Genomic DNA, 23,049 nt, shown 5'->3' with positions numbered 1-23,049 from the left:
GCGCTTTACTTGGTCCTAGGACCCCAAAGTGCTTTACACTATACACATTCACACACTGGTGATGTCAAGCTACAGTGTAGCCACAGCCGCCCTGGGGCGCACTGACAGGCGAGGCTGCCGGACGCTGGTGCCACCGGGCCCTCTGACCCATTGTATGGTGAATACTTTCTGTGCTACCAGTTTGACTATTACACAAGCTGTTAGCAGAGATGGGCAGTAACGAGTTACTGTAATCCGATTACTTTTTTAAAGTAACGAGTAAAGTAAGGGATTACTATTGCAAAAACGGTAATTAGATTACCGTTACTTTCCCGCAGGAACGCTGCGTTACTAAAACCATGATTTTTTGCGAGACTGTCTCATGACAGTGACGTAAGCAAGTGCAAGGTTGGTGACAACAGCTGTGTGCAGATCAACAATGGATAATATATGGAGTGCGGGAGAGAATGTGAGCATGCAGCGTTTAAAGTGTGGAAGTACTGACCTTAGTTTAATTCCATAAAAAGGTGACAAAAACATTAGTGTCCATTGTGCGTGGGAAGAAAACTCTTTTTACAGGAAAAAAAACCCCTAACTTCCAAGCAAGCACCAGTGTCGCTATGACGTAATGGGAAATTCACAGAGAAACTCAGCGGATTCTTCCACTGACCCTGCGGCACACCTGCACCAGGGTAAACCTCCGCCTACCCTACTCCTGCTTTACAGGTGAAAATAGAGCAAAGGACCGCTAGTCTTTGACTTTATTTATTTTCTGCTGTGTTTTACTTGCATCTATTTGAAAGACGTGAGTGTAAACACAAAAAAAAAATTATGTGCTGGAATGTGCAGAAAATAGGTTTAAATATTAAACAAATTTCTTCCAGTCAGAGAATGTTGCATATAATTAAATTTTTGCTTGATGCATAAAGTTAAAAGATTAAAACTAATAAAACAAGTTTTAAAAAGAGACTTTTCCATTTGATTACATTTTGTATGATGGATTATGTCAGAAAAAGTAGAATTGGGCTGAAAGATCTATCGCTTTATCACCTCTTCAGGTTGTAAATCGTGTTTTTAAAAAGTAACTAAGTAACTAAGTAATTAATTACTTTTGAAAATAAGTAATCAGTAAAGTAACGGGATTACTTTTTTGGGGAAGTAATCAGTAATTAGTTACTGATTACTTTTTTCAAGTAACTTGACCAACACTGGCTGTTAGACAACCAAACAGGACAATCACAGAGGCATACAAAGCAGGCCTTTCTGTCTTTCCACCTCCCTAAAACCTGAAATACCGGTCCAACTGGAGCTGACAGTAGGAGAGTGACCCAGATCGAATTTGAGCCGTTCACATTGTCATACCATGATCGGCTATGGATCGCATAGGGTTTATATATATATATAAAAAAAAAAAAATAATAAAATTGGATTTGATTCGCTTTCGCCTGTAGTGTGAACATAGCCTATATGAAAAAAAATATGTGGCCACTTTGCAAACCATATATGCTTGAAGTTAAGCTTAGATCCAAACCAGGAAGACGGGATGATCCATGACTAAGTGAATTACACATAGCATGCTAAAAGTACATACAAAAAAAACTCCAGTTCCTGAGATTCAAATAAAATGACATGTCTGACATTTTCCTGTCTCTTCTGTAGTAGTTTAACAGCAGCTGTTTAAACTCCTCACAAGCAAAGTTGAGCTTTGATTCATCAGCACACTGGCCCCCACCCTCTTTATCGCTCAGATGAGAGCAAACGAGGAAGTGAAAACACCATAACACCATAAGTTCTTTCCGCCGTGAAGTAGCAGCGTGCGCTTTCTGTGCTGTGGTCTCCATTCAGGCAAGGTTTGTGTGGCAGGTTAGTGAGCAGAAGAGAACTGGAACTAAAGTTTAATATACTGGCTAAAAATAAGGTAAGAAGCGATAATAGGAAATGAAATGCCTTTTAATTGCACTGCTAATGTCTAAAGCATGACTATAGAAACCTGTCCTTCCCCAGAAGCAGCATCAATGCAGACTAATTGGATTGCGATTATTTTATCCGTCTTGTTGACCATGGGACTGCTGATGGTGGTCCAGAGCCAGTATCAATTGAAGCGCATTCTGGACAGCAAGATTGAAACAATGGAAGTGGCGTTAGAGAAATCTTCTGATGATTATCAAAGTAAGGACCTCTTCAAAGCCGCTGTGGAAAAACTGCTGGCTCAGGGCCAGAAACATGTAGATGATATGGAAGCTGCACTCAATAAACTCAGTTCAGAAACGGAGCAGAAGAAAGCAGAAAACGATGCATGCCAAGAAAAAATGGTAACAAGTCTTCCTGTTTTTTTTTTCTTCTGGTTTTATATTAACTATGCAAACACTAAACGTCAATAGAGACACATCTCTTATCAGCGCCAACGTTACTGCCTGCATAGGGAAACGCTACTTTCCCTTTGTGCTACCTCATATTTGTGCCGAACTACATCTGAGAGGGAAACAATTTTCATTTACTTTACATGCTTAAGATTGAACCGCTTGTTTTCTACTCACCCTGTAATTAAAATCCTGAAATTTCCAGATATTTCAAATTATCCACTGTTTAAAAAAACAAAAACAAAAACATCTGGCCAGACTTTTTTGTTCATCCATTTACACCTGATTTCAGCACATTTTGATTTCAATACGAGCTTTTCACTTAAGAGTGAGTATTTTTGCATTGTGTTGGTACAAAAATGTCAAAATGATTGGTTAAAAATGAATACACTGTTGTATCGCTGGGCTTCCATACAGTTTCTGTTTATCTGAAATAGTTTTAGAGTATTACAAGTTTTTTTTAATGCGTAACATAAATCCAGCCCAACCTTAAAAACATTTCTGCAACATTTCCACAGAAAAACGCACAAGAAGAGCTGGAAAGTATCCAAAAGACACAAAGTGAAACTAAAGGTGAGGCACGCTTATCACACAGGTAATCCGCGCCCTGTTGCCCCCATGTGGTCAAACACTAGCAAAACTCTTGAGGTCCAGCATGTTAATCTCTTTCTCTCTTATCCAGCTTCCTTGGATGCAGAGGTTGAGGCCTGGACTCAGGAGATTAACACGCTAAAAGAAACACTGGTACAACACAGTCCAATATGTGCGTATGTGAAGAGGAGCGAGTTATCTGAGTATGACCACATTTTTCTGTTCTTCTAGTTCCAAAACATACAAAACCTTTGCAAAAAGTAGGAGTTATAAGCGCTGGATTAATAATGATGCATCTATGTCTTTCAGCAACGTATGTGGCATAAACCTCAACAAGGATACAGCTTAGCCGAATAAGACCAAAGAGAATAAAGTTAATGAATAAAAATAATAAAATAATAATAAAATCAACTTTCATTAAAAATGTGTAGTTCCTTTCTTCCTTGTTCTTTACAGAGATGATGTACCCTTCTTCTCATATGGTCTTTGTCTACCCCTTCATCTGCTTTTATAGTTGATGTACAGAGTTTTCCTTCTGTGTGTTTCCATATAAGCAGCTCAGCATGTGGTCGCAGGCGTGGGACTGCCTGGATGCAGGCGTAGGACTAATGTAAAGAAACTCCAGAGGAAAGCAGTGAAGTGTGTGAAACTGATAGTTACGGGTAAATGGCTGTTTAATGAGTCACTTATTTTATCGGGGAAGAACTTGTTTGTAAAATATAATTTTAGTTACTAATAAATTGAGGGAATTAGGTTTTACGGAAGAGGATTAGGGCCACTGGGGGGGAAGAATTCTGAGGGAAAAAAAGTCAGAATTCTGAGATAATATGAGCACTGCGTAAAAGCAGTGAAGTGTGTGGAAAACCTAGCCGGGTTTACCATGACTTCAGCAGCTGCTGGTGTTACCTCTGACACCGGTTGACCACGAATGAGTAATTCATTAAGTTTCGGTTTCTGCTGCCCCTCGCAACACGACCTGCAGCAGCCGCATCACCGCTCCGGGACTCGCCTCAGAGGAGGGGAGGGCGGTGGAGGAGAGCGGAGAAAGGTGAGCGGAGTGGACTCAGTTATTACAACAAGCCGATTACTGAAGGCTACTGAGCCTTCTCTGTCAATATGCGTCTGTCCTCTCTCGGTCAGACGGGAGGAGGACACAGCAGCCCACAGCCGGACTTTCCTTTTTCCCTTTTTCACATGAAAAAACTTTTAAGGGAACTTTTTTAATGGACCTACTCCACGAGAACGCACGTGAAGAAAGCCTGGATGTTTTATTTGATAAGATCTGATTTATTCTGTAAGATGTGTGTGTGGCACTCTGCGGAGCAAACGGTGACCTCCAGGTACTTAAAACGTTGGGGGGTTTTTTGTTTGTTTTAGCGGCTGCATTATAAAAATTTTTTTTTAATATAATAGCGAATGCTGTTCATAATTTGATCTTTACGCATTTAATTTATGTAAAGGAGGTTAAATTTGGAAGCCAAATGAAATGCTTTGCGCACTAAACTTTATTAGTAAGTGAACTCCAAGAAGCCAAGTGAGGGGGGAAGTAAAGCCCCTCTCTGCCTCGCTCACCTGCACGTGCAAAGTGTAAAAAATGAGCAGCCCCTCCAGGAGTTTAGACGGACAGAAAGGTGACGGCTCAGGCACCAAACCGGAGACGCCCAGGTACCGCAGCTGGAGCAGTCTCCGCTTCTCCAAATGGAGAAATGCGTCCCAGAGGGCAACCCCGCCTGCCACCCCTTCCCCGAAGACAGACAAGAGGAGCGACGTGAGCAACACGCTCTTCTCTCTGGTCAAGACTCACAATGACGACTACACAGCGGATCCGGATGGCCTCCTGGAGACCAACGGAGAGGGCGAAGGAGACAGCGCTAGCCAGTCTCAGGACCAGGCCACCTACTTCCAGAAGCAGTTTGGCTCCATGCTGCAGCCCGGGGTCAACAAGTTCTCCCTGCGCATGTTCGGCAGTCACAAAGGTGTTGCTGCTGAGCAGGAGAGGGTTAAAAGCTTTGGAGTGTGGATCATACACCCCTACAGTGACTTCAGGTAATTAGTAGAAAGCCCTTAAACTAATTTGCTCTCATTTTATTGCAATTTGTGTAACTTAACGCATTATAACCGTAAAAATTGGACAGAAATCTGACCAGTGACATTTTTCATTTCAAGGTGCTTCCAGTCGCTCAATATTGTTTAGAGTTCCCTTGAAAGCATTTACCCTTTATCCCACTAAGCACCCTGTGATTGAGGACTCGCATCCAGTTTTTCAAGGACAGACTGCAGGATAGCAGCTGATGTCATGGTTCCCCGCACATGATAAGGCGATGAAGGGATTTGATTAGTGATACAGTATATAGGACAAGATCATCTGGATTAATGATATCATTCCCGTGTGACTCCTTTTAACCCCAGGAGGAGAGAGAAGTGCATTCATCAATACTCATGATTTAACCAATCTGACTGAAAATCATCCAAATAGTTTCCTAATCTAGTTTGGCCTCACTTGAGGGGGGGGGGATCTGTCCAATAATTCAACTTTCAGGGTTAAACAACGACTCAGGAGTGATGCCCAAGCAATCTGTCGGTGAGGTCACTAATAGCCCAGCGAATTTAAAGAATTTTTAACATCAGGCCGATGCCAGACAGAGGGGATAAACCCATGCATGGGGATTATTACCCATAAGAATCCGTATAATTCCAATCTTACTCTATTATGCAATAATACACAGGCAGCTGAGGGAGGGATTAGCACAGGCCTGCTCTTCTTAAACCTTATGCTCCCACTTCCTCTTAAAAATGAATGAATTGGGACAGTAGAGTTTTGGTCAGATTTCCTGTTTAGAGTTTAAGGTCACACAGCTGGTTGGTGCCTTTCTCTGTAAAATCTGCTTGTCCTCAATATTTCTCTGGATTTTTTTTCTAGTGCTTCGTCCTCCTTGTTCCAAAGATGTCCATGTTTAGCTAATTATCAATTCTACATTGATTGTAATCTGCATGCGAGTGGTTTGTCTGTATCTCTATGTTGGAGCTGTGATTAGACTTATAGTGACACTTCCGGGTGTATCCCACCTCTAACCCAATGTCCCTTGGGATAGTCCCCAGCTCCACTTTGACCCTGAAAGGTGGAATTAGTTGTACTCTGGGTAAAAGTGACTGATTACCATAAGACCAACATCCCCAATCTTTGTGTGTGTGTGTACACATACACACATACACACACATATATGCATCTGTGGTCTGCTTGTAGTCCGAATGCTGCTGACTTATTTTTGGATAAACTTTTGTTGCATGCAGTTAAAAGATCTGTATGGAGAAAAGAGTAATTTCATTTCCAAAAATTATAAACTGTATCCAAAAGATGGACATGGCCACAGTGACATCACTGATTGGTTTAAACTCTGCAGGCCTGAAGCCTCCACACTAGCGCTTTACTTTATTCAAATTCAACCTGAAATCCTATCAGAATACACTCATGTTCCTGTCCTGCGCTCACTGCTATTAAAGCTTGTCTAAAGGTTTTAGATACAGCAGATTTTATTCTGCTCCTCTCTCCCTCTCACTCAGACTCGATCTATAATGTCAACAGCTATAATGCCTTCCAGATTGGTGGCGTTAATAGCAGCAAGCAGCCACTAATCTGCTGCAACATGAGAAATAATGGTAAGCACTCATGTAAAGCAGAGAGTGGACAGAGAGGTCACGGACACGAGTGAAGAACACATCAATCACTTCTGTGTCTCTGCTCAGTTTTGTCACGGGTTCACGTTGCAATCACTGAAGGGTGACTGTAATCAAAATTGGTCTGCGTCAAGTTCTCTTTCTCTGCCTTTGTAATCAAAGAGTCACTGAGAGCGAGAGACCCAGTGTGATTGACAGCTGATGGAAACAATCTGTAAGAAAATCCAAACCATGTCTTCCGACAGTGTATGAGACATTTGAGAGCTATAGGGAAATGGGACATGTATGACTTGAAGGAGACAGGGTATTTGTACAGCACGTGCAATCAAGATATCCAATCTGGATCTGGAACAATGAATGCAAGCTCTAACGCACACAGGTTGGACCGTTACCGGATCACATGGGGAGATTGATCAGCTTGGGCCTGGATTTCAGCTGGGTATAAATGCTGTGCACACATGATCACATCCTTAAGAGAAACTTTACCCAGCAGGTTAAAAAGTCAATCTCCTCTCGATAGCATAAGCTGCCAGGGAACAGGAACAAGCAGCATTAGTAGCTAGCAACTCCGTTATCGTGCTGTTCGACAACCATACTTCATGGGGCCAATTTGCTGACACTCTTGGACCCCTTGCCATCTCCCTTTCTGGCACTGTTAGCAACTTAGGTGTTCTCTTTGACAGCTCCTTTAAGTTTGACAAACAAGTATAAGATAAGATAACCTTTATTAGTCCCACACGTGGGAAATTTGTTTTGTCACAGCAGGAGTGGACAGTGCAAAAGTTATGAGGCAAAAATTAGAATACAATAAGAATAAATACAGTACACAACTGTACAGAATAGAATAAAATACTATATACACAGTAGAATAAAATAAAATAAATATACCATAAGATAAAAATAGAATACAAATACTATATACAACTGAGTAAAAATACAACGATGACAGAAAGGATTATTGCACTTAGTATTATTGCATATGTATGGATGTGTGTGCTTGATCAGTTAAAGTCTTTATTATGGAGTCTGACAGCAGTGGGGAGGAAAGACCTGCGAAATCTCTCTGTCCCACACCGTGGGTGCCGCAGTCTCCCACTGAAGGAGCTGCTCAGTGCTATCCTCTGTAGTTAAATCTAGTTTCTACCAATTGCGTCAAATCTCCAAGGCCAAGCACTACATACCGCACAGGGACCTTGAGAAACGAATCCATGCTTTTGTGACCTCTAGATTAGACTACTAATTCCCTTTACTTTGGTCTCCACTCCACCCTTCTTCATAGATTGCAGGTTGTCCAGAATGCTGCGGCACGCCTTTTGACCAGACCCGACAGTTTTGCCTCTATCATGATCTAAGATCATCAGGACAAATATTCTTAGGCTACGTTCACACTGCACACGAAAGCGCATCAAATCCGACTTTTTAGACCCTATGCGACCCATATCCAATCATGGTATGACAGTCTGAGCAGCACAAATCCGATATTTTCAAATCCGACCTGGGTCACTTTCGTATGTGGTACTGAATCTGATACATATCTGATGTTTTAGAAAGAGACTGCTGTTTGAACGGTCATGTCGCATTAAATCCGTCTTTTACATCACTGACACAAGACAGACGCCAATTATCAGCTCCGGAGAAGCGCCCGAGAAGACACTGAACGCTTCCTGGCCATCCAGTGAAACTGTTGGGAAGACAACGTTGGAGAAACGTGAATATTTTATTTGTACTGTATAATCTGCAGATTCTGACAGAAATCTGCAACTATCCTTTGAAGCACTGCTCCTCTCTAAAACAGCAATAAGGATCATTATTAGGCCATATTTAAATAACAAAATAACTTTATAACTTAAAGCAAAATTGGGAAACGTAAAGTCCCAATCAAGTCTTTATATTAAGGGCCATCAGTCAAACAATACTGTTTGCTCTGGGTCTAAACAGAGCGCGTTGTGTGTGACGTCTTCTTTTGCACATGCGGGCCGCTTTGAGGCTTCACACTAGAGCGTGTTTGCTGTCACATTTTATATGTAGTGTGAACAAGCAGACAAAAAAAAAAACAACAACTCAGATTTGATCAAAAAATTGGAATTGAGCATTAACACCTGCAGCGTGAACGTAGCCTTAGTGCAGCCTAGATCCTGGCTAAAGACCAGAGGTGACCGTGCTTTTGCCCTGGCAGCCCCGAGCCTCTGGGGAAATCTTCCCTCTGACTCCATCTATTCATTTAAATCTCAGTTAAAAACATACTTGTTTGACTGAGCGTTTTCAGTTAGTTAGTGCACTTCCCCCTATATTTTACCCTTATGTTACTTATCTTCCTACTAATGTCCCACTGCATAAATACCCCCACCTTATATTTATGTGTTGCAGCTCCAACCTATGGCCGCGGCAGGCTAAACATGAGGACACAGATATACGCATAAAATACGCTTCTGTACCATTTGCTCCTTTTATTCCACATGCAGCTGTCCAATATACAAGTCAGCACATGGGATTAACTATTAAACAAATGCACAGACTGCACAAACAAATAACTGCACTAATTACAATGCCAACTTACAACTTGGCCTATGACATCAATTAGTGCACAAATATACATAAACCATCAAGTTACAGTCAAATACATGAAAATAATTCAAGCTGCGGTCAACAGAAAGTTTTGCCTCATGCTCACCCTACCTTTCTGCTCATCAACATCAGGTGCAGTGAACAGGTGAGTGCAACCACATTTATCATCTACCACACCCATGAGACACGCCCCACACCCGTGCACCAATACAGCGAGTCCATTTAAACCAACCCACTTAATCAAAAAAGGAACAACTCATATGGCTCCTACATTATGAATACCCTGTAATTGTATCTTCTAAACCATGCTATAATGTTTTACTTCTTATTCTGTCTGTACCTTTGGGGGGTTTGTTATAGCCTTTTATCTTTTATCTTATGTTTTAACCTTGTTGTGAAGCACTTTGGTGTACCTTTGGTTTTAAATGTGCTATATAAATAAAGCTGTACTGTATTGTATTGTACAGAAAGTGACTTAAAAACAAAAAGCTCGATTACGTGATATCTTTGCTACTAGGTATCCAGTCTGCATACTCTGTGTATGATGGCATTAAAGTGGTATTGGGCAGGTGGGGGCACCCTAATGTGCATCAGAGCGTGGGGCAAAAACAATCATTTAGAAATAAGATTTTTTTTTTTTTAATTGTATTGTGAGCTCCAGTAGATTTGTTTTCTTTGCATACTGGCTGTGATCCGAAAACACGTGTTGCTGCTGCTCTAAAGTTTACTACTCTTTGTGGATTTAACTAAATTTAGCAAGATATAAGCAGACAGATCAGCTTAAAAAACATCTGCTACCCTCAATGTAACGCAACACTGACTATTAACCAACCAGAGCCGTAAACTTCACCACAGTACGGTAAGCTCTCAGTCCTCTATACCTTTAGCTTGTACAATTTGGTGATATTTGCTAAGCTGTTTAAAACATTTAAAATCACCTGCCAGTTATAAATGTTACTCTGTTTATGCTCACACTTCTTCTGTAGTGCCAGCCAGAGCCATCAGCTAAATGCTAAAGTTCCACAGCAACAGCTTTATGGACATCTGCATGATGAACGAATCACAGGAAAGGATTCTGATGAGAGTGTAAAGGGGCCATGGGATGTTATTATTTTTCTTAAAATTGTAATAGTAATTCCAAACTGTCATCAGTAAGCAACACAAAAAGAGCACTCTTGGCAGTATTACGTCAAAGCTAACAGATTTTCTTACTCTTTAATTGAAGATGCTGGAGGGTGTTCCTAAATTTTCTGATGCACTTAGAAGAGCAAACGGAAACCTTACGGTTCATATGTTAGTACCAGGTATACATGTGACTGCCCTCATTAAAAATGTTGCAGATGTGCCACACAACCATCAAATTCATTTGAGATTGTTAACATATGTTTGTATTTGCTATAAAAAGCCATATAAATATATAAAACTCATGAAAAACTCAAAAACAGCAGTGGACCACATGATTCACTTCACATCTTTGGTGTTCACAGTCAGCTCTCTTCTCTTGACAACACATGCAATTTTGTGTTTGTTGTGATATGGCCGCACTGACATACAGTACAGAAATAACTACGTGCATGCAGCAGTCAAGTTGTGATTAACACGTAGATTTTCAGTTTTAATTCAAAAGGGTTCATTAAAATATTACTTGAAGTATATTTGAATAACCACCTTGTCATTTTGTTTTTTTACAGTTTGGCCCAGAATGAGCAGATGTGTTTGCAGTAAATCTGTAAATCATCTGTAAATCTGGAAACGGTCAAAGTATGAATAGGTCCATTTGAAGTTTGTGTAAAGGTTGTGCACTCATCCTCTTCTCTCCAGGTTTTACTGGGACATCGTAATGCTCCTGTTGATGATGAGCAATCTTGTCATTTTGCCCTGGGGTATCACCTTCTTCGAAGACCAGAACACCATGCCCTGGATCACCTTCAACGTCTTGTCAGACACACTCTTCCTCATGGATCTGGTTTTCAACTTCCGTACGGGCATTTTGGGAGAGGACAGCCACATCATCCTGGACCCCAAAGAGATCCGCATTCATTACCTCCGCACTTGGTTCCTGGTGGATTTCATCTCCTCCATCCCTGTCGACTACATCTTTCTCATCGTCGACCTCGAATCCCGACACGAGTCATCAGACGTGTACCGTACCGCTCGTGCACTTCGCATTGTGCGTTTCACAAAGATCCTCAGTCTGCTGCGTCTTCTCCGTCTGTCTCGCCTCATCCGATACATCCACCAATGGGAGGAGGTAATGCAAAGGCAGGGAAGCGGGCACGTGCTTAGAACAAAAGAAACAGAAATATCGTAATTTGATCGTCTCTGTGACTTTCTTTCTGACAGATTTTCCACATGACTTATGATCTGGCCAGTGCTGTGGTGCGTATAGTCAACTTGATTGGAATGATGTTGCTGTTGTGTCACTGGGATGGCTGCCTGACATTTATGGTACCTATGCTGCAAGACTTTCCTTCAGACTGCTGGGTATCCAAAAACAATATGGTGGTGAGTAGATGAAGAAAAGAAAGTAAAATTACATATTTAAAGTAGTATGTGAGTATAAAGCTACAATTCAGTGTTAGTTGGCATTTTTTTGAAGGAGGCAGAGTAATTTTACTCAGTGGCATACAAACCACACCACAACAAACCAAACCACAAACTTGGCAAAGCCACACCTCCGTCTATGGTCATGACATGCCAACTCACAGTGACATCGTCCACAGTGTGCATTGAGTGCAAGAGTAAAAATCAAAATTGAAATGAGATACTGTTCTCACATTTGGAGATCATCTTAACTGAAACCAGGACCACGCGTCAAACACTGCAACTGCACATACATACTGTGCAAAAGTCATGAGCCACCCCAGCATGGTATGCAGTCAAATCCAGTCTGACACTGGACTTGAAAGATGCATCTGGCCCTTCAGTTAATCTACTGTTCACCGAAGCCTCATCAAAAATGGTCTCAGTAGAAGGGTGGCAGCCAACATCCAAGGAAGATCTTTGAGTGTCCTTCTAGAAGCCCGGAGAAATATTCCTGAAGACTCCTTAAACACTACATGTAATTAAACTTGTTTCCAACTGTTTTGCCGTGTTTTAGTCTTAACTTCTGGTTAGGTTTAACAGAGGTATGTGTGTCTCTGGTGTTTTCTCATTTAACACAGTATTCTTTACAAGATACAAAATCTTTACTTGGATGTGAAACGGCTGACAGCTGTCTGTATTTTCCCAAAGTTGCAGGCTCATAGATGACCTCATTTCATGCTCTGTCTCACCTCGCCTCATTGTTAACTACCTTTTTCAGAACTCTACATGGCACATCCAGTACTCCTACGCTCTGTTTATGGCCATGAGTCACATGCTGTGCATAGGATACGGTGCTCACCCTCCAGAGGGCATGACCGATGTTTGGCTCACCATGGTCAGCATGGTAGTCGGGGCCACGTGCTACGCCATGTTCCTCGGCCATGCCACTAACCTGGTCCAGTCCTTGGACGCCTCGCATCGGCAGTATCAAGAGAAGGTAATCATGCACACTTGTGACCTGCAGCTTCAGTTGCTTTGTGGACAATATGTTCCAGGAACCTCACGTGGATGCTAATGTGATTCGGGCTTTGAGCTTTAATATCCCAGCCATGTTTCATATCACAGACTGGCTTACTTGCTCGTACTTTATTCGTACAAACTGTGCCAAATGCCTAGAGAATATGTGTATTATCTAATGGATTTTGCAGCCTTACCATGACCCATTCCAGGGGATTTTCACAAGATAAAGCAGAACAGATGATGGACAAATGGCGGCACCTTTGTTTTGGATAACTGTCTGCCAATGCCCATTACAAATGAGTTTGTAATCCACTTAAAACGGGAGAAACAGCCTGCAAAACAAATGGAATGAATATGTAATTATTGTTCTTGGGGATAATTCACAAAACACATGCTAGAACATGTGACTAATTGTGTGTTTTCTGTTGTTTCCAGTATAAACAAGTGGAGCAGTACATGTCATTTCATAAACTGCCAGCAGACTTAAGACAGAGGATCCACGATTACTATGAGCAGCGATTCCAAGGCAAGATGTTTGATGAGGACAACATCCTCGGAGAGCTCAGTGACCCACTCAAGGAGGTGTGTGACTTTACCTGCTGTTTCTTGCTTCCTCTCTCCAGTTTTTTATTAAGTGTTGAATAAGTTCGTCTTTTATGTTAAAAAGGGTCCATGAAAATTTCTTTAAATGTGCCTTTATCTAAGCGACAGTTCAAAACCTAAATATATTTAGTTTATAATGAAATTGGAAAACATCTGATCAGCTGTTAGATATGCTAAGAGCTAGTTAACAATGCTTTTATTCCTGTTTATAGACCAACTGACATATTTTTTTCCACAATAATATGCTATATATCACAATATGGTAAAACATAGACTATTTGATTTGTATGTTGATCTGTAAGCTTCTTCCTCTTGTTTTGGCTTTTGTCTCAGTAGATCATCTGCCTCCATTTCACTCTATCCCAGCATCCTCCTCCTCTGTCACACCAGCCTTCTGCATACCCTCCTTGACTATGTCCATAAATCTTTTATGTCGTCTTCCTCTTTTGCTCCCACCTGGCAGCTTCATCTTTAACATCATGACCAAAATCCTCCTGAGAACTGAGGAAATTTTTTTAATGATTTCCTGCCTCTTTGGAGCTAAAAGAAGCCACCCAAACACATGAGATACCAATGGAAAGCCCAGGATGTCCTCTATTTAGCATTTAGTGTCTTAGTAAGGTAGCTCAAATAAGTCAAAAGATCTAGACCATAAACAAATGTCCATTATAGAGGACATAAATTAATAGCCTGGTTCTCATGAGGATATATTCACTATCCCTCCAATCGCCTCCAATCTTTTTGCCAGTTCTACAGTCTCCACATTGTACATCACTCATCCACCTTCACTATCTCTACTCCTTACATATTCACCTTTCCGCCTGTCTCTCTCTCATTCACACACATGTATTCTGTCTCACTTCTATTGTCCTTCATTCCTCTTCTCTCCAGAGCATACCCCCACCTCTCTATGCCCCCACCTCTCTATGCTCTCACTTCTCTCAGTGTTATCTGCGAACATCATAGTCCATAGAGACTCCTGTCTGACCTCATCTGTTAATCTGTCCATCACAACTGCAAACAAGAAGGGGCTCAGAACTGATCCCTGATGTAATCCCACCTTGAACCCATCTGTCACTCCTGCTGCATACCTCACCACTGATAGACAGTAAACAATGGTTTTGATACTTGGGTGATGAGTTTACTTTATTTCATAAGAAAAAAAAGAGCTTCACATTCTCAGTTTCAAGCTGAAGAGTTGCTGTCTGAAAACACTTAAAACTTTACAAATGTTTTAAATCTACCAAATCTTTCATATATGTGACTGTAGTTAAAACCTGGCAGAGATATTTTATGACAACTTCTTGTATCGTACATTTTCTCCCGCTCATGCAGGAGATTGTCAGCTATAACTGTCGTGGACTCGTAGCCAATATGCCGCTGTTTGCCAACACTGACCCTCATTTTGTGACGGTGATCCTGACCAAGCTGCGTTTCGAAGTCTTCCAGCCGGGAGATTTTATTATACGAGAGGGAACGCTGGGTCGGAAAATGTACTTTATCCAGCACGGCACCGTCACCATCATCCCACGTGGTAGTAAGGAGATTAAGCTCAGCGATGGAGCATATTTTGGGGGTAAATCGTGCTTTTTTTTTCCTGTGACTGTATTGCCAAACTTTTTCCATTTTTAGTCTTTATGATAATATAATCAGGTGGTATTTCTTCATATTTATGGTCCAGACATGCAGGTGGTTTAGATCCTCTCATTTAACAAGTGGGATGAACTACATATTTAAAATTATGTCTTCCTTGTTTCAGAGATTTGCTTGCTGACACAGGGACGACGCACAGCCAGCGTGAGGGCTGAGACCTACTGCCGTCTTTACTCGTTGAGCGCGGACAGTTTCAACGAGGTCCTGGAGGAGCATCCTCTGATGAGGAGGGCGTTTGAGAGTGTGGCCGTGAACCGACTGGACCGCGTTGCGCGCCGACCGAGTTATCAGCCAGTCCCGGATGAATGACTTCCTCAGCACCATGAGAAAAACATTCCAGCCAGACTCATCGAGCACATTTGTCACATTTAAACTGCACATGACAAAGATATCTTCTATTGAAGCACGCTGATGGACAATCAGATAGCGAGACCTACTTAAACTTTTTAGTACAGCATTACTGCGATGATGTGACAATAGTCTACCTTTAGTGGTTTTATTTTATTATTTGAACTTGAATCAGCTGTAATATGTGCTCATGTTTGTGTTAGAGCTTTGTATACTCTTCGTGTAAAATGACCTGTATAATTTTGAAACTGTATGGACATCAGCGATGATCTTTTGTTTCTCCCGTTCTGATGATATTACATTTTGATTTACATGAGCTTTTTTATTCATGTATTGATGTATTGATTTATTTTTTTACCAACAGTCTGTCTAGATTGGTCTCTTTCCAGCTGTAAATACCTCTTTTAAAGCACATTTTAGTGGCCTGTAGTAGCCACTTTGATTATCTATCAGATCATCCGTCCAGGATATTGACAGCCTGCAGGAGCAGCAGCTGGTGTTACATCATTCAGCTTTCTGTGGCTCTATTTTACATGATCCTTCTCATCTGTAGGTTGCCTGATGTGAAGATTTAATGCTGATGTTCACAGAAGATCAGTTGCAGTTATGTAATATCTCCAGCTGTACACAGACAGGTTTCACAGAGCTCATATAAAGAATAATTTATACCCAGTATTATTTGTTTCCATACTATTTTTGTTTCATTTTTTTCTGGAATATTGTTTATTTATAATGTAAAACTAATGAATGAGAATAAAGTCTCTATAGGTTAACTAGTATGTAACCGTCAGACGATGCTGTTGTATAATATAAGTTCTATTTTTGTAAATATATCAGCTGAACTTTCTCAGTTTTTTTTTTACTTCACTTTTTTAGTGGGGTTTCATACAGGGTCTACATGCAGCATTTTTCACAGCAGAAACCACAGCTGTATCTACACATTAACAATGTAGTTATTAGAAGTTTATTTCTGTTCTGTTTTTGCTTCAAAGAAAGATTTTACAAATTTAAATTGACTGAACGCTGATTTACATTTAGATTAATACTGTGTACTTTTCTCAGATGCATTTGAAACAACATGATTTTGAAAATTTTCATCTGATGCACACAAAACGGTCGTTTTTTGAATTTACAAGTTTAACTGAAATGTCTTTATTTTTTCTTATTTCTCTGATTATTACCTTTATATTGATGATGTCATGTGTATACCAATGTCTGTAACCTTGAAGCATAAATATCAAATATGTATTTTTTCCTATGCAGTGTGTTATTTGTGCTTATGTATAAAGAATGTGCAGACACGTTGATCAAAGAAATACTGTTTTACTTAAGAAAACATTTTTGAAGCTCTTTTTCGCAGCTTTGCCAAGAAAATTAAGTCACAGGTCCAGAATGTATCTTATTGTGACTTATCATAATATTCACTCACTATTTCATAAATCTGAGAAGGATTCTTAAAGGTATGCCTTTTATCCTCATAATACTCTCTGCTCCTTATTTCTGTTCTCTTTCCCTCTCACCCTCCAACCAGTTACAGCAGATGGCTACCCTTCCCTGAACCTGGATATGCCAGAGGTTTCTTCTTGTTTGAAGGGAGTTTTCCCTCCTCACAGTCGCAAAGTGCTGCTCACAGGGGATTGCCTGATCATTGGGGTTTGAAGGGTCTCTACATTACAATATAAATCTCATTCAGGTAACTTTTGCTTTGACCTGATGCTATCTGGACAGATTTTAAATGAAATCTCATCAGAACTATGAGATATAAAGGCATGGCCTTGTTTTTCATAACAGTAAAGTCCATTCTCACAATGATATGATGAACATTCTCATTAATGTGAAACACTAAGTAATTATCCATAATTATGGTGGTATGAGCATGATCTGATTGTGTATTACAAGATCCTGTTATTATAAATAAGATGTTTTGGTATTTCCTATATACTTTGTGGCTTCATAATACTACAGTACCATATTGCTACATTGTTTAACAAACAATAAGTAATTATTATGATAAATAGTGTCATATATAACGATATTTAATAAACTGCCATGATTATAAATGCTAATGAACTATAATAACTTGAAAACATATAATACATTTAAGGTTACCATAGTTTTTATAATAAAATAAGATATGCTTTATTATCCCAAAATAACAGAATATCTGTACTGACTAGATTAGCTCAATAAAAATTATCATATGGTCAAAACTGAAAGAGAGAGAGAGAGAGAGAGAGAGAGAGAGCGATTATAAATATAATAAATTAATTAACAATAATGTAAACAAATTAATATTATAATTATTTTATATATTATTAAATATATAAAATAGAACAGTTCATTTTATAAAACCCTTAATATCTCAACATAGGTTAAATACAGGTTACATAAATTAAATAGACTCTATGTAAAAAGCAGGATATAGTAAAAGTAGCTTTATAAAGTAAAACTGTTAAAATTCAACAGTATAAAATGTTTTTTGTTTTTTTTCCAAATGTAGGAAAACAAGCACGCTCGGTAAATATAAGACCATATCACAGCTGGTTATTTTGAGAGGGTTTTAAAATGCAATATAAAAGCCTAATTTGTGAACAATGAACATAAAAAATAAAATACGTGCATAACCTCGTAGTTCTCTGGCATTATGTGAGTGTTTTAAATAACCCTCCGCATTATGTATCCGGGCCGTGCGCTCTGCTTCCTGTCTCGCTTTATTTCATAAACTCGGGACGCAGAGAGAAGGTAAAGAGGATTGACTGTCTGCTGCCTTACCTCAGCGCGTTTGTGCCTGATTTGAGTTCAGTTTTTTTTAACGCATATTTACTTTTTTAAATGTAATATCTGCACGTTGCACAGTGAAACCGGTGTTTTTATTTTGACATTACAAGGTTAACCGCTAGCCAGTTTAGCTTGGCGCTAGGCTAGCGGTGGCTATCTGAGTATGGAGGTCAGCGGTGTGTACTCCTGTCATCACACTGAAGCAAGGCAGACCTGATCAGTTTTGTCCAGTAATCACTCGCCCTTTTAGCGACCGTATGAGATAAAATAGCCCAGCTGCAGGATTAGGTTTGATAACATGGCTGGCAGTCGCCTTCACCTTCGTTACTTAACTCTGTTAGCTCTGACATAACATCACAAAAGAGTTAGCACTGGACCACCGTAAGAAATACATCATGCTAAAACTGACAGCTAATCTAAATGTATGGTGTTGAAATGAAATGTTAGCTCTCGTTTCGGTGTTTGAAATGTATTTTATAAAACTCAGGCTGAGGTGTTTTTAGTCCGATTTGTTTTTAGCTGAGAGGGCCATTAGATAGCAAATTATGATGATCAGAAGATAGTGTTATGACATTGTTGATGCAGTGACACTGAGTACAATAGTACAAAAGATATTGGTACTGATATGTCAGTAAATATTGTGTGTGTGTGATCTGTGACAGAAAGGGAAACTCATTGTTTTTTACATTTACAGCAGCGTATTTCACAAACTAGTACAGACAGCTTTACTCTGCTCAGCATGGACTGGTAGTAGACTGGAAGTTCAAGTGCCTTGTCCGCCTTTTTGGACACACTCACACTTCGATTTCTTTATTGGGGGAGACTCAGGCTTCAGTATATTGCTCAGAGTTACTTCGGTATGCAGACTGGAGTACCTCTACCCCCTGAGCCACAACTCTCCTCATTATGTCCACTCACTGTGTAAAATATGGATATAGGCATCGTCACATCAGCTCTTGGTTTTGGTTTCTTCAGTGTCACAGCAGGTTAAACAGCAGCTCTCTGTGCCTGTGCAGCTGCTTTCTTTTATTAGTGTTTGAAAATGAAAACGATTCAGGCTCAGTCTTGTTTTTTTTTAATTTTTTCATACAGAAAGGATGCTGTCCTTTTCTCGAGCTGTGGTGAGCGGGGTGGCCCGTGCCCCAGCTGCTATCAGTCAGGGTGGCGTGACTTCTATCACACGATACAACAGCACAGCACAGGTATGACCCATGTTGTTAAAACCAGTATAAAACAAATTAAATCCTTACAACTGTAGTAACAGTTTGGTTTTTTTCTCTGCTTTTCTGGCAGAGTGCTCCTAAGAAAACTAAATTTGGACCGCTGGCAGATCAGGACAGAATCTTCACCAACCTTTATGGCCGACATGAATGGAGGTAACACCCCTGTGTTGTTCTCTTGTGAATTTGATGCAAGGTGAGAGGTTTAACAAACAAAAACACAGTTGTGACCTTCTCATATTTGTGCCACAGGCTGAATGGGGCTTTGAAGCGTGGCGACTGGTACAAAACTAAGGAGATTCTTTTGAAGGGAGTCGACTGGATTCTCAATGAGATCAAAGTTTCTGGCCTGCGTGGGAGAGGTGGAGCTGGCTTCCCTACTGGCATGAAGTGGAGCTTCATGAACAAGCCCAGTGATGGCCGGTCAGTGAGGACACAGATAGCATTTTGCAATTTTAGTGCTAAGTTGTAACATTTTTACAAAAATGTAACTACATTTGGAGCAATAATAAACACATAAGTGCTTTTTTTTTTTTAGCAAATACAAGCACTTACAACACTAATTTTTAAAAAGGAATGCTTCTGGCGTTCTTATAGATCAATCAGTTTGATGTTTATCATAGTTTTCATAAAATAGAGCAGATTTATTTTGATTCAGTTTGTTTTTTCTGTCAGCCAATTATCACCTCTTAATGTTAGCAAAAGTCAGACATTGCCACGTGTTGTGCAGCCTTTGTGCAAGATAAACTCCGCTACTTTGACAGTAATGTTTATTACACCGACTTGTTTCTGTTTTCGTATGTTAGCCCGAAGTATCTGGTGGTGAATGCAGATGAGGGAGAACCGGGCACCTGTAAGGACAGGGAGATCATGAGGAATGACCCACACAAGCTGGTCGAAGGCTGCCTGATCGCTGGGAGGGCCATGGGAGCCCGTGCTGCTTACATCTACATCAGAGGAGAGTTCTACAATGAGTCCTCCAACCTGCAGGTAGAGATGGATAGAGACAACTGAGATCAAGTCTTTAAAATTATCATACACCTCACTATCATCTTCAGTTTATGGAGAAAATGCTGGTCGGACGTAACTAATTTTCAGCTAAGTCAAAAAGCCAGTCACAATCTTTTTCCAGACCTGCTTGTCAGGCTTAAACATGTAATAAATAAACCTTTTGATCTGCTCTCATGAAAGCCACCTGTGTGCTAGCTAGTCTTCCCTGGATCCATAAATTTGGCTGATTAATATAAACTTTCTCCAGGCTGACAGGAGCTATCCTGTCTGCTTCTAGCAATGACTCCCGTACATTTCATTCTGAAGCTTTATGGATTACTTTCCTTTCCAGATTTAAAATATTAATATAACCTGTGAAATTTGATTTTTTTTTTTTTAAAGGGCTTATAGTATAATATTATTATAACCCATTATTATTTATTATACTGCCCTTCAGCCATATTTAAAGTAATTAAATTAGTCTTATTTTTCAAGGCCTGGGAAGGGGAAAGTAAGTGTTTATTTGTTTGTTGTTTAAATGTTATTTTGGATACTGATAATAAGCTGCATACTTTCAGATTATATTAAAGTTGGTAATGTGGCTAAATTAAAAAAAAAAAATCAGCTGTACAACTAATGTCTTTTAGTTGGAGGTGATTCAGACACAAAAGTAGCTGCACCTGCATCCAACTCAATTTCATACAGATTAAGCCTCATATTCTCTCTGCTGGCTCTTAGGTGGCCATCAATGAAGCCTACGCTGCTGGGCTAATTGGAAAGAACGCCTGTGGCTCTGGTTATGACTTTGATGTGTTTGTGATGCGTGGTGCCGGAGCCTACATCTGTGGAGAGGAGACTGCTCTTATCGAGTCCTTGGAAGGAAAGCAGGGGAAGCCCCGTCTGAAGCCCCCCTTCCCTGCAGATGTCGGTGAGTTCCTGTCTACAGAGACGGGGTTAGAATAAAAAAGTTTCTGTATTAATTACATTTTCCTCACTGCTGCTTCTTCTGCTGGGCCCTCATTATTCTTGCTAAAATAAAAGCACGTCTCAAATGTCAACACCACTCCCTCTAATGTGTTTGAAGGTGTGTTTGGATGCCCAACAACTGTCGCCAACGTGGAGACTGTAGCTGTGGCGCCCACCATCTGTCGTCGTGGAGGCTCGTGGTTTGTCTCCTTTGGCAGGGAGAGAAACTCGGGCACAAAGCTGTTCAACATCTCTGGGCATGTCAACCACCCCTGCACAGTAGAAGAGGAGATGTCTATTCCTCTGAAAGAGCTCATTGAGAGACACGCAGGTACATAATGCACTAAAAATGTAAAAATCACATCATTTTTGCCTGATAGGATTAAAAAAGAAAAAGAAAAAAAAAAGGAGGTAGTGGAAGTCTTCCTGCGTGAAGGGGGTCACGGACTGAAAAGATTAAGACAGCTTAGCTTAAGCACAGCCTTAAGTGCTTCTTCTTTTTCTTTTTTTAACTTAATTGGAACAAACATCTGTCTGGTAGGTGGGGTGCGTGGTGGCTGGGATAACCTGCTGGCTGTAATTCCCGGTGGGTCCTCAACACCCCTCATCCCCAAGAACGTGTGTGAAGATGTGCTGATGGACTTTGATGGCCTTATTCAGGCACAGACTGGGCTGGGCACTGCTGCTCTCATCGTCATGGACAAATCGGTAAGTATGTCAGCTCTATAGTATATTTAGCTCAATAAGAAATGCAGAATACTGCTGTTAAACGAGTGGATGGGTTTTACTTTTGCAGACTGACATTATTAGAGCCATCGCCCGTCTGATTGAATTCTACAAGCATGAGAGTTGTGGCCAGTGCACACCGTGCAGAGAGGGTAAATGCCTCTTCAGTTCAGTTCTGCACACCTTAATATTTCTCCACCACCTTCATTAAATTAAAACGTGTGAGTTTTTTTCTTGTTGTGTTTTTCTGCAGGAGTGGACTGGATGAATAAGATGATGTGGCGTTTTGCGAGTGGTGATGCACGTTCAGCAGAGATAGACATGATTTGGGAGATCAGCAAGCAGATCGAGGGGCACAGTATCTGTGCACTGGGCGACGGTGCGGCGTGGCCTGTGCAGGTAAATGCATCTCATGTCTTCATGGAACTATTAATGGGAAACTCAATACTTCAAAATGCATTAGGTACACTTACTGTGTGTGACGTGTAACTAATGCAGGGACGATAATGTTACAGATTGAAGAATACAGCATTACACTCATAGGTGTTTTTAAAGCCTCACCCATGTGTAGAAGCCCCATGGCGACCAGAGTTTGCCAAGGGGTTTGCGTTGCACTCTTCACAATTGATTAGCGAGTAGCTTGATTACATGTTGTATTATTTGTAAAGCTCCCTGTTTGTTTTCTGCCTCAAGTTCAGCAGGCTAACTGACCAAAACCCCTCTCTTCTCTCATCTGTGTTCCCAGGGATTGATCAGGCACTTCAGGCCTGTCATGGAAAGCCGAATTGCTGAATTCCAGCAGCAGAAGCAGGCAAGAGTTTGAACGGCTTCTTCGAGTCCTTGATCTAATTTTCCTTCGCCCAGAACCCTGTGCTTGTCTTTCACAGATTATTTAAAGAAAAGAGAACGTGCCGTCTTATTAACTCTTCATCAAGCGTTGCATTGATGTGTCTGCCTTGTGAAACAATATTACCAATAAAGTTCTATGATACTTTAATAAAGATGTATTCTTTTTCTTGTGGTTCTTTTTTCTTGTTTTCAATCTCTTG

General features: G+C 40.5%; 2 protein-coding genes across 3 annotated transcripts; both read left to right on the top strand.

Annotated features, from left to right (window-relative positions):
- Nucleotides 1–1,608: 1,608 nt before the first annotated feature.
- Nucleotides 1,609–16,627, top strand: hcn3 (hyperpolarization activated cyclic nucleotide-gated potassium channel 3). The gene is made up of 11 exons (XM_005927569.3): nt 1,609–1,897; nt 1,984–2,291; nt 2,858–2,912; nt 3,022–3,133; nt 3,240–4,976; nt 10,992–11,421; nt 11,514–11,675; nt 12,475–12,693; nt 13,152–13,298; nt 14,655–14,895; nt 15,079–16,627. The coding sequence occupies exons 5-11, from the start codon at nt 4,525–4,527 to the stop codon at nt 15,279–15,281; spliced, it is 1,854 nt and encodes a 617-aa protein (XP_005927631.1). The 5' UTR covers nt 1,609–1,897; nt 1,984–2,291; nt 2,858–2,912; nt 3,022–3,133; nt 3,240–4,524; the 3' UTR covers nt 15,282–16,627.
- Nucleotides 16,628–17,955: 1,328 nt separating this feature from the next.
- ndufv1 (NADH:ubiquinone oxidoreductase core subunit V1) lies at nt 17,956–23,014 on the top strand. Of its 2 annotated transcripts, none has more exons than XM_005927566.2 (11): nt 17,956–18,062; nt 19,191–19,300; nt 19,392–19,474; nt 19,571–19,741; nt 20,125–20,308; nt 21,047–21,236; nt 21,393–21,605; nt 21,816–21,982; nt 22,071–22,152; nt 22,254–22,399; nt 22,746–23,014. In XM_005927566.2, the coding sequence occupies exons 2-11, from the start codon at nt 19,196–19,198 to the stop codon at nt 22,821–22,823; spliced, it is 1,419 nt and encodes a 472-aa protein (XP_005927628.1). In that variant the 5' UTR covers nt 17,956–18,062; nt 19,191–19,195; the 3' UTR covers nt 22,824–23,014. The 2 variants fall into 2 exon arrangements, with proteins under 2 accessions (XP_005927628.1, XP_005927629.1); XM_005927567.3 differs by having other exon boundaries at nt 18,026–18,117.
- The last annotated feature ends 35 nt before the right edge of the window (nt 23,015–23,049 follow it).

This window comes from Haplochromis burtoni, unplaced genomic scaffold (genome assembly GCF_018398535.1).
Source record: "Haplochromis burtoni strain Fernald_Lab_line unplaced genomic scaffold, NCSU_Asbu1 Contig_90, whole genome shotgun sequence".
Lineage (NCBI taxonomy): Eukaryota > Metazoa > Chordata > Actinopteri > Cichliformes > Cichlidae > Haplochromis > Haplochromis burtoni.
Note: the sequence above shows the minus strand (reverse complement) of the source record. Positions and strands in the feature narration are given on the sequence as shown.